The sequence below is a fragment of the Montipora foliosa genome, chromosome 6, assembly GCF_036669935.1.
Source record: "Montipora foliosa isolate CH-2021 chromosome 6, ASM3666993v2, whole genome shotgun sequence".
In the NCBI taxonomy this organism is placed as follows: domain Eukaryota; kingdom Metazoa; phylum Cnidaria; class Anthozoa; order Scleractinia; family Acroporidae; genus Montipora; species Montipora foliosa.
This window is the reverse complement of record NC_090874.1, coordinates 9,113,354-9,125,125: the sequence shown is the minus strand read 5'-3', so window position 1 is coordinate 9,125,125 and position 11,772 is coordinate 9,113,354. Positions and strand designations below refer to the sequence as shown.

The 11,772-nt window shown below is 39.9% G+C and overlaps 2 protein-coding genes across 2 annotated transcripts in view; one reads left to right on the top strand and one right to left on the bottom strand.

The window, feature by feature from the left end:
* The window catches only part of LOC138008650 (DBH-like monooxygenase protein 1 homolog), a 2,454-nt gene extending 360 nt beyond the window's left edge, over nucleotides 1–2,094 (top strand). Inside the window, exons 1-3 of the mRNA XM_068855963.1 lie at nucleotides 1–80; nucleotides 349–498; nucleotides 1,406–2,094. The exon at nucleotides 1–80 is cut by the window's left edge and continues 360 nt beyond it. Of these exons, the coding sequence (XP_068712064.1) occupies nucleotides 1–80; nucleotides 349–498; nucleotides 1,406–1,624 (449 nt within the window). The 3' untranslated portion in view covers nucleotides 1,625–2,094. The remainder of the gene's footprint in view (nucleotides 81–348; nucleotides 499–1,405) is intronic.
* A 4,291-nt stretch (nucleotides 2,095–6,385) lies between these two features.
* LOC138006605 (structural maintenance of chromosomes protein 3-like) overlaps nucleotides 6,386–11,772 on the bottom strand; it is a 41,774-nt gene continuing 36,387 nt past the window's right edge. Inside the window, exons 34-36 of the mRNA XM_068853040.1 lie at nucleotides 10,705–10,782; nucleotides 9,315–9,492; nucleotides 6,386–8,656 (exon numbers count right to left, since the gene is read on the bottom strand). Of these exons, the coding sequence (XP_068709141.1) occupies nucleotides 8,478–8,656; nucleotides 9,315–9,492; nucleotides 10,705–10,782 (435 nt within the window). The 3' untranslated portion in view covers nucleotides 6,386–8,477. The remainder of the gene's footprint in view (nucleotides 8,657–9,314; nucleotides 9,493–10,704; nucleotides 10,783–11,772) is intronic.

Below are 11,772 nucleotides of genomic sequence, written 5' to 3'. Positions count from 1 at the left end.
CCACAACCGCTGACGGAAGACGAATGCTGAACTACGACATAGCTCTTGGTGGTGTGGCATTAAATGCAGGGTACCTTGATGTAAGTAAGCGATTCGAGTGACAAGGAGAGGTTACGTTTTTGCAAACGTTGGCCTTGTATATTTCAACAGACTCAACTAGTAACTAATGTGGTCATTTCACGATGTGGATTTGGTCAATTTCGTCTTTTAGCCAATAATAATATTGCTTTATGGCATTGGCAACCATAGCGGACGCCCTTTTTTAAACTCCATATTTAGAAAACATGCCAACAAAATCAATTGAGTTTTGATAGTCTTGACTATAAATGGCTGTTTTTTTTTTAAAAGGGATACCAAAGCACGGGATTTGCAGTGCCACCAAAGGACCCGACACCAGACTACAATTTGATACAAGCCACTGAAGAAAACGGATTTACTAATGTGCAATTTGATAGGATTCCGACCACAGAAGGCGACGACAAAGATGTTCAGTTTGGGGTAAGACTTGACAATACTTCTTTACACTCAATTTGTGATAATATACATGAAAAATTACTCCGAGAGCAGTTCTCATTCTTCAAATGCATCTTATTAAGTGTTCAATTAAATGACGTTTGAACGATATTCTTGCAAAAGCTTGAATTTGACAAACGTAATCTGTTTCAACCCATGAACTTCATAGGCGCGCGTTGTCAAAGTTTCCCTTGTTTTGATTTTCTGTCCTCCTTTTTTTTTCAAGTACATGTATTATAAATGAGTAATCACACGATTTCTCATGTCATTTGTATGAGTAAGTACAATTTTGTTGATTTGAAAAATTTACTCGCGCTGACTTATGCCAATTTGCATCATACAAAATCACTAATCTATTTTTGGTCTTTTAATTGCAACCTTATTATCAAGGCCTTCAACAGATCATTTCCGATCCACTTACGTAAGCCTCTTTAAGAAAACAGCGATGCCCAATATTTTATCCAGGGTATTTCATAAATTGCTATACGGAACCCGACTCGTCCCGAATTCATCTCCGACAGGGTCATTTAAAGCAGCTAGTTTTTGGTTGCCTTCTTCCACCTGGATTTTTTATCGCTGTAATGTCTATTTTTTAAATTGTCGTCCTCATTACCTTTGAGCTTCGAGGTGTCCATACAACTATGGAAAGAAAGAGACCAAAAGTGTATATTAAGAGTCTCTACTTTTCTAACTATTAAGGGTTATTTTGTCTTGTTTTTAATACGCTCGAAGCACCCTGGAACTAGTTAAAAGTGGTAAGAAAGACGTCATGGGTGATGGGTTCAAATTCTGTTGAAGCCAACTGAATTTTTCAGGTGTTTGTAAGAGACACAAATTCATTTCGTACTTCCACTACACATTAATATGATGTTTCTTGTGTTGAATTTTTAAGGGTAATACCGAAGTCTGGATCGTGTGGGCATGGAAAAACAACGCCGATGCTCAAATAGGCCTTAATAGAAACCTTAAACACACCGCCACGGGAATATCGACACGGAAATACAACTTGTTTAAGGAGGCAAAAGGGAACACAGGCAACAGGAAGGCGCGGTCACCAGCTTTGACCCTGGCGATTTTGCCGCTCGTTGCTCGTACTCTGGCGCCATTCTAAAAGAACTGCATTGCTGGCGAATCAAGCGAAAATTTAATAATGATATCCAGTCAAAGCTTTTCTCGTAAAAATTAAATAAAAGACCTTTGTTTAACCCCTAAATTTAAGCAGTGATCGTTCAAACCTCATACCCAGGGCCTCTCATCTCATCTTTGGGGCAGAAAATAAGAGACCCTGGGAACGAGCTTATCTCATTAACTACAAATTTGCCTGTTGACGGCATCTTTTTGCAAAGGAAAAAGACAGGCTTGAAAAGCTCAAAGAATATGTTAAACTTAATCGTCTCTCCAATTTGAAGCCTTTTCTGATAATCAGAGAAATATTAATCATCAAATCCTGATGAATTATTGGGTGGTACAAGCGCTCGTGATCCTATACATTTTTTGTGTAATTTAGAACTTTTAAAGCATTATTTTTCAAAGAAAAAATTTTTTAGATGGGGATCAAAATTTCTCAGATACCTAGTCCTGTGGCTGATATTATAGGCTGAGCGATTATAAATGCAGATGCTAATGAGGCAAAATCCGAAAGGAAAAAATTCCGTGTAATAACGACATGTTGACGTTTCCCTTGACCTGTAAAACCACGAGTTGGTTGGCTTTGGCTTTGACTAAGCTTTAAATTTGCTTTTCTTAGTGGTGGAGTCAACACACCAAGGGGCGACATTTGGGAAACTCCACCAATAAGTGAAGGGCAGAAGCATAGTTAATAGAGGGGACAGGTTTGAAAGCTCGGCAAAGATCAAAGGAGCAAACAAAGATGCCAATTTAGGTTGGAAAGTCCACGACCGTGCACAATCTTTTGTTTTGCGCTCATACACTATGCATGAATTACGTAACCCACACGTTTCTATTGGTTAGTTCCTCAGTAGGGAGTAAACAACTATTGTGTTTTGTGCAAGGTCAAGGCCAAAAAAGAGAACAAAACCTACAACAAAGGAATTCTTTAACTATGGCAGAAGAGAGTACAAATGAGACTAAGGTTTCAACGTGTTTCCTCCCCCCTTAACAACTCAAGATACAGTCTGTATATTAAATTAATATTAAAACCACCTGACCGAAACTCAGACGTGAGCTATCTCTGGCTGGACCAACACTCATGGTGTTTTTAAAAGACTTGAGGAGAAAGTGCTGCCTTGGTAATTACATCCGCAAATTATTAGACTTTCAAGTCTTCTCGGATGAAGATTATAAACCGAATGCCCCGTCTCCCAATTCTTGTTCGTAAACTCTATTTAAAGATCCCACACACTGAAAGAAAAGAGGAGGGCTCGAAGTTCCCTGTGTCAGGTGGTCTGGTCTGATCAGGGGCCACAAGTTCATTTGCCTTTGGCTATTAATAGCAACCCTCGTAAAACAAGACTTCACTTCATCTCACTTCAGAATTTGTCAAATGAATTCTTTTCAATCTAATTCTTCTATCATTTCCTCGCTTCATTGAGGAACAACGTCGTCTTAACAAGCTGATATATGTTCATTTGTGAGGATTACATTGGAACCCAAACACAGCGAAAAGATCAAGACTTCTTTCCCCTCTCCGTAGCTGTAGAATTGCAATAGAATGCTTTGCGTAACTGCAGTTGTAGTTGCCGATAGTTCTATCTCAGATTGTTAATTACTATTCTACATTAGAAAATAGGGGTTACCGAGTTCTTTTTTGAGCTATAAGCAAGTTAAGACGAAATGTAGGGTGTTTTTGAGAGCTTTCATGTTGCCGTGGTAACCTAGTACGTCACAATAGTTGGCGCAATTTATTAAGCAATGATTGTCTGTGCAAGTGTTTCATATGGTACCTTAACATTGCCATTAAATGATAAAGTGTTGTAGTGACAACCCCTCTCATAAGGAGGTCTCTTAAAACTAGTGAAACTGGTCGCAGCAACCTTAAAAGAGATCCCAACAAGATAGCGCGGCAAACTTTACATTTAGCAGGGTGAAAAAAATGGTTTTTTGACCAAGTCTTTTCTTGAGTGACTAGCTAGTGACTGCAGCCTGTTTAGTAAGTCAAATCTTAAAAAGGAAGGGGACCCACGGAATGAAGGACTAAATTACGTGGATTTATCTCCAGGCGCAAGCGCAGTTCATCCCGGCTTAGTTTTGTCTCAGTTTTGTTCGTCTTTGTGTCAATCATCCTCACTACCCTCACTTTGGAGCAAAACTTCTTTTGAATTTGTTCGTGCTAACGAGGCTAGTAAGGATGATAAGCATAATGACAAAAGAATAATTACTTAGCCGCCATTTATGAATACTGTCTATACAGAAAAATGTTTGGCCGGAAACTTTAATACGAATTCAACTCTTACTTTCAATACATTTCCAAAGGAAATTTGTCGTCTTGTTCACAAGCAACATTAACAATGGTCTTTCGTTTAGTTATTTCTTCAAATGTAAATTAATTTCTAATTATTCTATTTTTCAAAAAGCCTTTTAAGTTTTCTATATATTGACTCGTAATTAAGTTTCTTTCTTCATCTGTGATCAAATAATGTATGATTGAGGCTTGCTGATTGCCTTTTCCATCATTTAGCTTTCTTGTTCATGTTTTGAGCTAGAATCGCGGTGCGCTCAGCGATCGGCACAAATCCTTCCTCTTTCCGCCATTTGGTCAATCTTGCAGCGAACCAGTTCTGAAAATGAACAAAATTCGTTATTTGCAAATCACTCCACGAAAAAAAGGATTGAGCCGGTGGCATGCAAATTACATTCGCTTCCTCTTCAGATGGCATATTTATTGCTAGTTGTGAATCGTATTCCTGCCAAAATCTTAAACTTTTTGCGGCTTTAAATTAAAAAAGCGCATTTGATTAAAGAAGTCTGTTAAAGGATCATACCCTCAGAAGTACTTTTCCCGTTGTAATGAAACCCTGAAGAAACGATGTATAAATTCATACACGATTCGATAAAAAGGAGGCATGAAATATGTATTGATTTTCGGAAATCCAATGACAGCATGCCAGTGGCAATCATAAACCAAAAAAATGTTTATTAGGCAAATAACGCCAAGGAAAATGATGCCATTATAAAGTGGGCAACGAAAAAATATCTACAACAAACAGCGTGTTGGAGTTCAGTAGTCAAGGAATGAATATTAATCATAAAAAAACTGGAAAAAAAGAGAGTTTGTCTCGAATATAAACTCTTCGCAGAAATTTAAAGCCTTGTAGTTCTTATACCTGAGAAGAAATTCTTGGAATATTTTAATTAACAGCAGCAAGATTCAGTCGAATATTCTCCAAAGATCCTCAATTTGAAAATATTTACATTAAAATCCGACAGCGCGAGCTTCCCACACGATGTTCGTCAAAGGAAATCATCTTCCGCGTTTTCAAAATATCTTCATCGCCTTTTTACCGTAGATAAAACTGAGTTTAAATAAACCCTACAGCAGCCATACCTGAACATCGTCTTCTGTCGCTCCAATATCGGCAGCAAGAAGCGAAATACTCAAAGTATCCGGGTATCTGCATGATTTAAAAGCGTCTTCCAAAGTGTCTGATTTTTCTTTATCTCCGTCAAACTTCTTGAGAATGTCCATGGTTTGCCGCGAATATTGAACAGCGACTAAACAACGTTACTGAATTATAAGTTCCTTGCTCTGAATTTTTTCCTTTTTTTCCCGAAGTATTTTAATCTTCGACAGAGCTTTCCAAATCAGTTTTAAGACGCGAGGAGTTCATAACAAACTGCCTGAGGTTTTGTATAAATTCACTTACAGAACAGGTGCCGTTCAGTGCCTTCTGATTGGTTAAATTTGCATGTGATACTTCCTTCGATGCCTATTGAGCCAAGCGTCATATCTTTTTGTCATGAAACGCTGATGAAACGACATGAGTTTAAAAACATTTCCATCTGAATACCATGATTGTCTTTGAGAGAAAATCTTATAGGGATGGGTTCTATCTTCTTTAAGCAACAGCGTTTAACATGGAAAATATAACCCAGTTCAACTTGGTTTCTGTAGTGTTGTTTGAGTGGACAAAACCACAAAAATGAAATATTTTATATACCTATGCTTAGTTTTAGAGAATTAATTGAATAAGGCCTCTTTGACGTCCGCTGGAATTGCTCATATGTGCTATTAAATACGTCTAATAACCGAGTTTAATTTTTTTATGAAACGTATAATTTGGCAAGTAATCATGTTTGCTTCATAGAAAATGATTGTACAAGGTGAAGGTTATGCCCTCTTTGAGCCCATAAGCCTACATTTTGGCGTCGTAGTGCCCAACGGCCAATTCACCAATAATTAATCGATCGATAGTTTTCGTAGGCTAGGTAACAGAACTTCCCATGGAAACGCCTGGCCTATCTATGGATGATTACCGCAAACATAATAAGTTTTACAATACTCTGAAAAAGCTCCGAAGTCTTTCAAAGATGCTTTTTTAAAACATTTAACCTTTTTGGAGGATATTAAAATATCCTCCAAAAAGGTTAAAAATTCCTCCAAGAGACTGACTACGTCATCCTCTGGGACTCAGTGAATCTTGGTTGTTGTGACGCGAGTTAAACTGAAAAAAGCACCTGGAGGTGTTTCGGCTCACTTATTTTACACTCGTGACAAAAGCTGCGGTACTCTCACCAAAACGTTCTCCGTGAGTCCAGATTAAAATATTCTTAAAGAAGTTTGGAAGAACTTTGTATTCGTGTCTCGAAGGAGCAACTCTTTCGTCAATGAAATTCTTCCGAGGCTACTGTTGTTTATTACGGTGGTGATGGAAGTTTCGCCATTTTTTAATCACTAAAACCAAGGCAATAAAGTGTATGTTATAATCAATTTTATTAACTAGGAATGGATATTAAAACTGAACCATAACGTATGCTATCTCCTCTTGAGCTTAACTGCTCAAAACAACCTTAGATTAACGTACACGAAATCTGACAATTTGCGCCATTTTTGCGGTATCGGAAAGGAAAAGGAATCACGCAGCTAAAGATAAATTTGCATTTTTCTTTTCAAGCATTCACAACGTTTGTAACAATTTTATTCCTGGAATGTTGATAGACACTTTCCATACCGAACGACTTTGGAAGGATCGCGATATTACCACAAAATCGAGAAAGCGGTTCCCTAACGAAAACCTGGGTAGACTTTCATATGCCGGACTAAAATGGCGGAAGACAAAAGAACCATTGTTATCCTGATTAGGCCTTGTTGATTAGGTATTGTTATGTTCGCTTTGTTCTTTTGTTTTATGGACACTAATTATTTCAGATCCGGTATATGAAAGACCAGCCGAAAACCTTGGCTTCTTCCGCGCCTTGTGACAATTGAGAACTTACAGGGACACCTACGACGATTTTAAAGTGAATTCTGGCCTAGGCAGACAAGCGTTGAGGTCAGTATTCTACCTTTTAACATGTATTGTCATGCCACATGGAGTCTTGAAACAGCAAGGAAAGCAAAAAAAAAGCCCATGATCCCAACCAACCCCGCTCAGCGATTCCCCAGCTGAAGCAACGCGATGACAACGGCGAAAAAGACCTTTAGTACTGCAACAACTTGGCCTATGCTCCAACCCTTTGAAATGTGACAGAATTGTACCACTCACCCAAAAATAAAACTTGTAAGAACGGTGCTTAGTGGTACTATGATCAAAAAATTAATTCCTTTTTTTTTCTTCAGATTTTGAAAGTGTGTTTCCTTAAACACCTCCCTGGCAAAATGTTGAGCTTTGATTTTCATCCAAAGGCTGTTTACTTTGAATGTATGGTTTTGGATTTCATGGTCCGGCCTTCTCTATTTTCGAATGCACCATAATACACTTTGTTTGCCCTCCAAAATTTTGCATAAGCATTGTTTTTTCTCTTGAGACCATAGTAAGTCCCAAGAGAAACTGGAATTGGTGGAAACAATGCTTATGGCAAAATTCTGGCGGGACAACAAAGAGTGTTATGGTATTTTTGAAAGTGTCCTACTGGATTACTTCACGTTGCTGTTTTGCCGGGAAAGGCAATGAAATGTACCAACGTAAAGTCACTCCACACAGGCTAAACTCTAGAATATTCGGCCAATTCTTTACAAGTGAATAGATGCACCCCACTCTAGACAGTGTTTTCACTCACGTGATAGTAACCTTGTTTTTCCACCGAAACAAAAGAAAACACTTGCATGATAATAGAGGTCAACTCCCGGAGGATTAGTTGGGGACACCAACATGGCCGCCCTTCTATTGTTTAGGGAAAACAACAAGGCCGCCGTGACGTCACGTGAAAACACTCTATACGGCTCATGTAGAGCAAAAAAAAAAGGTGTTGCTTTTGATTGCTAAACATGTAGTTTCGTTACCGTTGTCGTGGATGTTTTTTTTTCTGGCGACGAAAGCATCGGCACAAGCAACATACACAACCAGAAGGTAATGAGTTTCTGACAATTCAACAGCGTCTTAATCAACAGGTACTTATTGCTAGGACAAAAGGCAATAATTAAGGACGATGTAATCCATCTACTTGCGTTGCTCGTGTTAATGCTTGAATGTGTCGTTAGTGAAAGCAGTCTTAAAAACTCGAAGACGCTCAATGAAAGGCGTGGTACCTAAGGCGCATGCGACTGATTTAAATAATAAAGCCGCTAACGGGAATTTGTCCGTAATATGTTATAAGATGTTATCTGCCGTTCCAGTTTTAAAATTCCCAGTCACTTTTTTCGCCCTTGGAATGTCCTTTATGGCTTCTGTCTCTGTGTTGCTGTTTGTTGATCGCCATCTTGGATTATCAGTCTTGCTTGAATGGATTCGAACAAAAACAGAGCTTAAAGTGACCCCTTCTATAGCGCGTCTTCGCGTTTAACAACTGGGCACGACGTCTTCGGAAACTACACTCTACGCTGTCGACTTCAAGTCAGAACTCTGGCTTCATTTTTCCTGAGTGTCGTCTTCAATAAAATCCTTGGCTTGTTCGGCTGTGATGGCGTCTATGTGACTGACTTTGTTTCGAAACTTGACACCGTAAAACTTGTCAGCGGACTCCAGTAGCTCTGGTCTGAAAGTCGTGGTAATGAATTGAGCTTTCTCTGCCAAGTTACGAAGCATCTCTGAAACAAAAGCATACCTTAAGTTCTTACAAGACTCGTACAGACGCTTTCTCTTAGCTCTCGTTTCACTGGGAAACTTCACACGCTTCAATCTTCACCAGGGGCCCGTTTCTCGAAAGTCCCGAAACCTTTTCGGGCCCGAAAAGCCATTTGTAAAACTGCCAACCGCTTATTTTGAAAGGCCGATCTTTACGTTCTCAAGGTAACAAAAAGCAAACTGACTGTGAAGTTTGACGACTTAAATCCTCTCCGTTCTTGAGATAAAAGGGGAATTGTGACACCCGAAAAGGCCCGTAAAGTTTCGGGACTTTCGAGAAACGGACCCAAGGTGCGGAGGGAACGCTTTATACCATACAGCAAGAGCAAAATTTGATTTTATCTCTACAAGACTATGTATAGCGTCCTTCACGTGATCAAATGTAACGGAGTACTTTCCTTATAGAGAGAAGTAGAATTCTCCCCTGTTGAAGTCCACGCGGCCTAAACAAACCTCTGAGGACACATGCCCCACCGGTCAAGGATCTCAACCTCGTTCCCATGCAGAGCTTTTCTCCGCCGAGAGTAACGCGCCCTACTCTCTCGGCAGAGAAAAGCTCTGCATGGGAACGAGGTCGTAAGGGTCTAAATGGAGTGGGGAGACCACGGGCCGGGGTAATACCTGCAACGGCTTTCCTGAACTGTGGATCCAGCGCCTGGTCGATCTCATCGAATAAATAGAAAGGTGCAGGGTCACACTTTTGAATTGCGAAGATAAGCGCCAAGGCCACCAAAGATTTCTGACCTCCCGATAACTGGTTCATCTCACGAGTTTCCGCCGACTTTCCAGTAAAAGATACCTGGCGACAAAGAGAACAAACAGAACAAAGGACTTTCCTCTCTCAAAGCTAGCGATTTGCGGATTTGTGTTTGCAAGGGTTCCGGCAATGTAAAGGGAACTGTCACTGCTACATAAACATAACTTGAGAGCACTGAGAAAGGTAGCTGTTTTCGAACGCATTTGTATCAGAAAAAGATGAACTTCAGAATCGCTTCATTTTCCCTGCCTGCTGATGTCTCTTGTCTTTTGAGTTCGCTGCATGGGCTGTCGAGAATGAGAAAAGTCACCTCTGCTTTGGGTCGAGACTCACTGTGTTGAGCTTGCACGTCAGTTGCTTAGCGACCGAATCCTCACGTGTGGGCTCACTTAACAACGGCGGAATTACTGTAAAGGAATGCGCGAGATAAAGCGGGCTCAAGTTACAGTCAGCAAACATATCATGGGGCATGCGGTTTGAAGAGTGCTGTCCAAGACTGTGGACGGCGGTGCGATCATAGTGAGTTTCGATCCATGGCAATTCTCGTCAGCCCAGCAAACGCAAGAGAAAAGAAACATCTGCTAGCAGAGAAAGCTTCAGTTTTTCTGTCTAATTAATTCCCAGTGCAAGGCCATCTTTAATCGTTGTGACGAGTTATCTTTGCCAGAATGCAAAGAGAAAAATAGCTTTTGTATAATAGTGGGGAAACCATGCCGGACACAATGATTGAAGATGCCGCGACACACCAGAAATTTAAAATTGATTCTCACATTCACTTTCTCAGCACAAACACTTTTTCGGGAAAAATTTCAAAAAAATTTGAAAAAAGGAAAGGAAAGGAAAGGAAAGGAGCTTTATTGAAGTATCTAGTCGTTTTAGCGCTCGAGTACTAATTGGGGACACCGTAAACTGAAATTAACAAATAACATAAATCAAGTCAAATGTTGGTTTTCGAGGAGAGGGGAAAACCGGAGTACCCGGAGAAAAACCTCTCGGTGCAGAGTACAGAACAACAAACTCAATCCACATATGACGCTGAGTCTGGGACTCGAACCAAAGCCACATTGGTGGGAGGCGAGTGCTCTCACCACTGAGCCATCCCTGCATCCCGAAACAGTGTGAAGTGGGCTTAGGTTCTGGAAGGCAGATAAGAGCTTATCCAGATAGAACGATATGGCAACGGATTGGTTTTGATGGCAGTGAACCTAGTAAAGACAATTGTATGATCAGTCCCCGAACAAGTGCGTCTCTTACCTTTATACTAATCCCTGTAAACTGATCAACCAGGGGAACTGTTGATTGCTGCGAAGATGCTTCGCTCTCTTCGTCTTCCTGGAAAGGAAAAATACACAGATTTATTATATAAACACCCATGAAATACCAAGTGAGCTTTCGCGCGAAAATATGATATCTTCACAAGTGAAAAGATCACTGTTGCTGTGGTTACATATAAAAATCGCGCCTTTCTATGCCTTTTGTGAAATGATTTAGTATTTCATTGGTGTTTATATAATAAGTAGAATATTACATGGACGCTTGGAGATACAAAATTTCTCTTCTCATCTGGAAAAATATTTCACGAGTGAGCGAACACTCGAAGAGAAATTTCGTATCTCCGCGCGGCCACGTAATATCCTCTAATTTATTAGCTAAGAAACAAAAGATACACTAGTTGACGAGTTGGGGACATCAACACCAACACAGCTGCTGTAACGTCATGACGAATAAGGCACTATGGACAGGAAAACGTACTACATTAACTTTACTCGAGCTACGTGAGCTTGTACAGTTACACTGACATTTGTATTTTTTACATGTTAGATGAACGTGGACGAAGTTTAATATCGAAAGAAAGAAATGTATGTATTTGAAATGCGGGTTACAGACGAAGAAGTGAAGTGATCCTCGTACTTACCTGAAAATTTTAAGCTATGGTCTCTTATCATCGTAATTTATTGCTCAGTTGTAAGATCAGTACTGGAATACGGCTGCGTGGTTTTTAATAAAATAACATGTCCAAATACCTCTCAGAATCGTTGGAGAGAGTTCAGAAACGAGCAATGAACATCATCTTCCCAAGTTTAAGCTACGAGTCCGCGCTCATTAATGCAGGTTTCGCAACACTCGAGTCTCGCCACATAGATTTATGTAAACGGTACATGTCAAACTTGGACTTAGACCACCCGGTTAGGAAGCTAGCACATTCTAGGACCCTGTCTGTCTAACATGATTATTGCACGAGGTCGGGCACCAGAATACGCCCTCTTAGAACAAGATCTAATAGACTAAAGGATTTTGTGACTGTGAAATATTTGTAAGTTG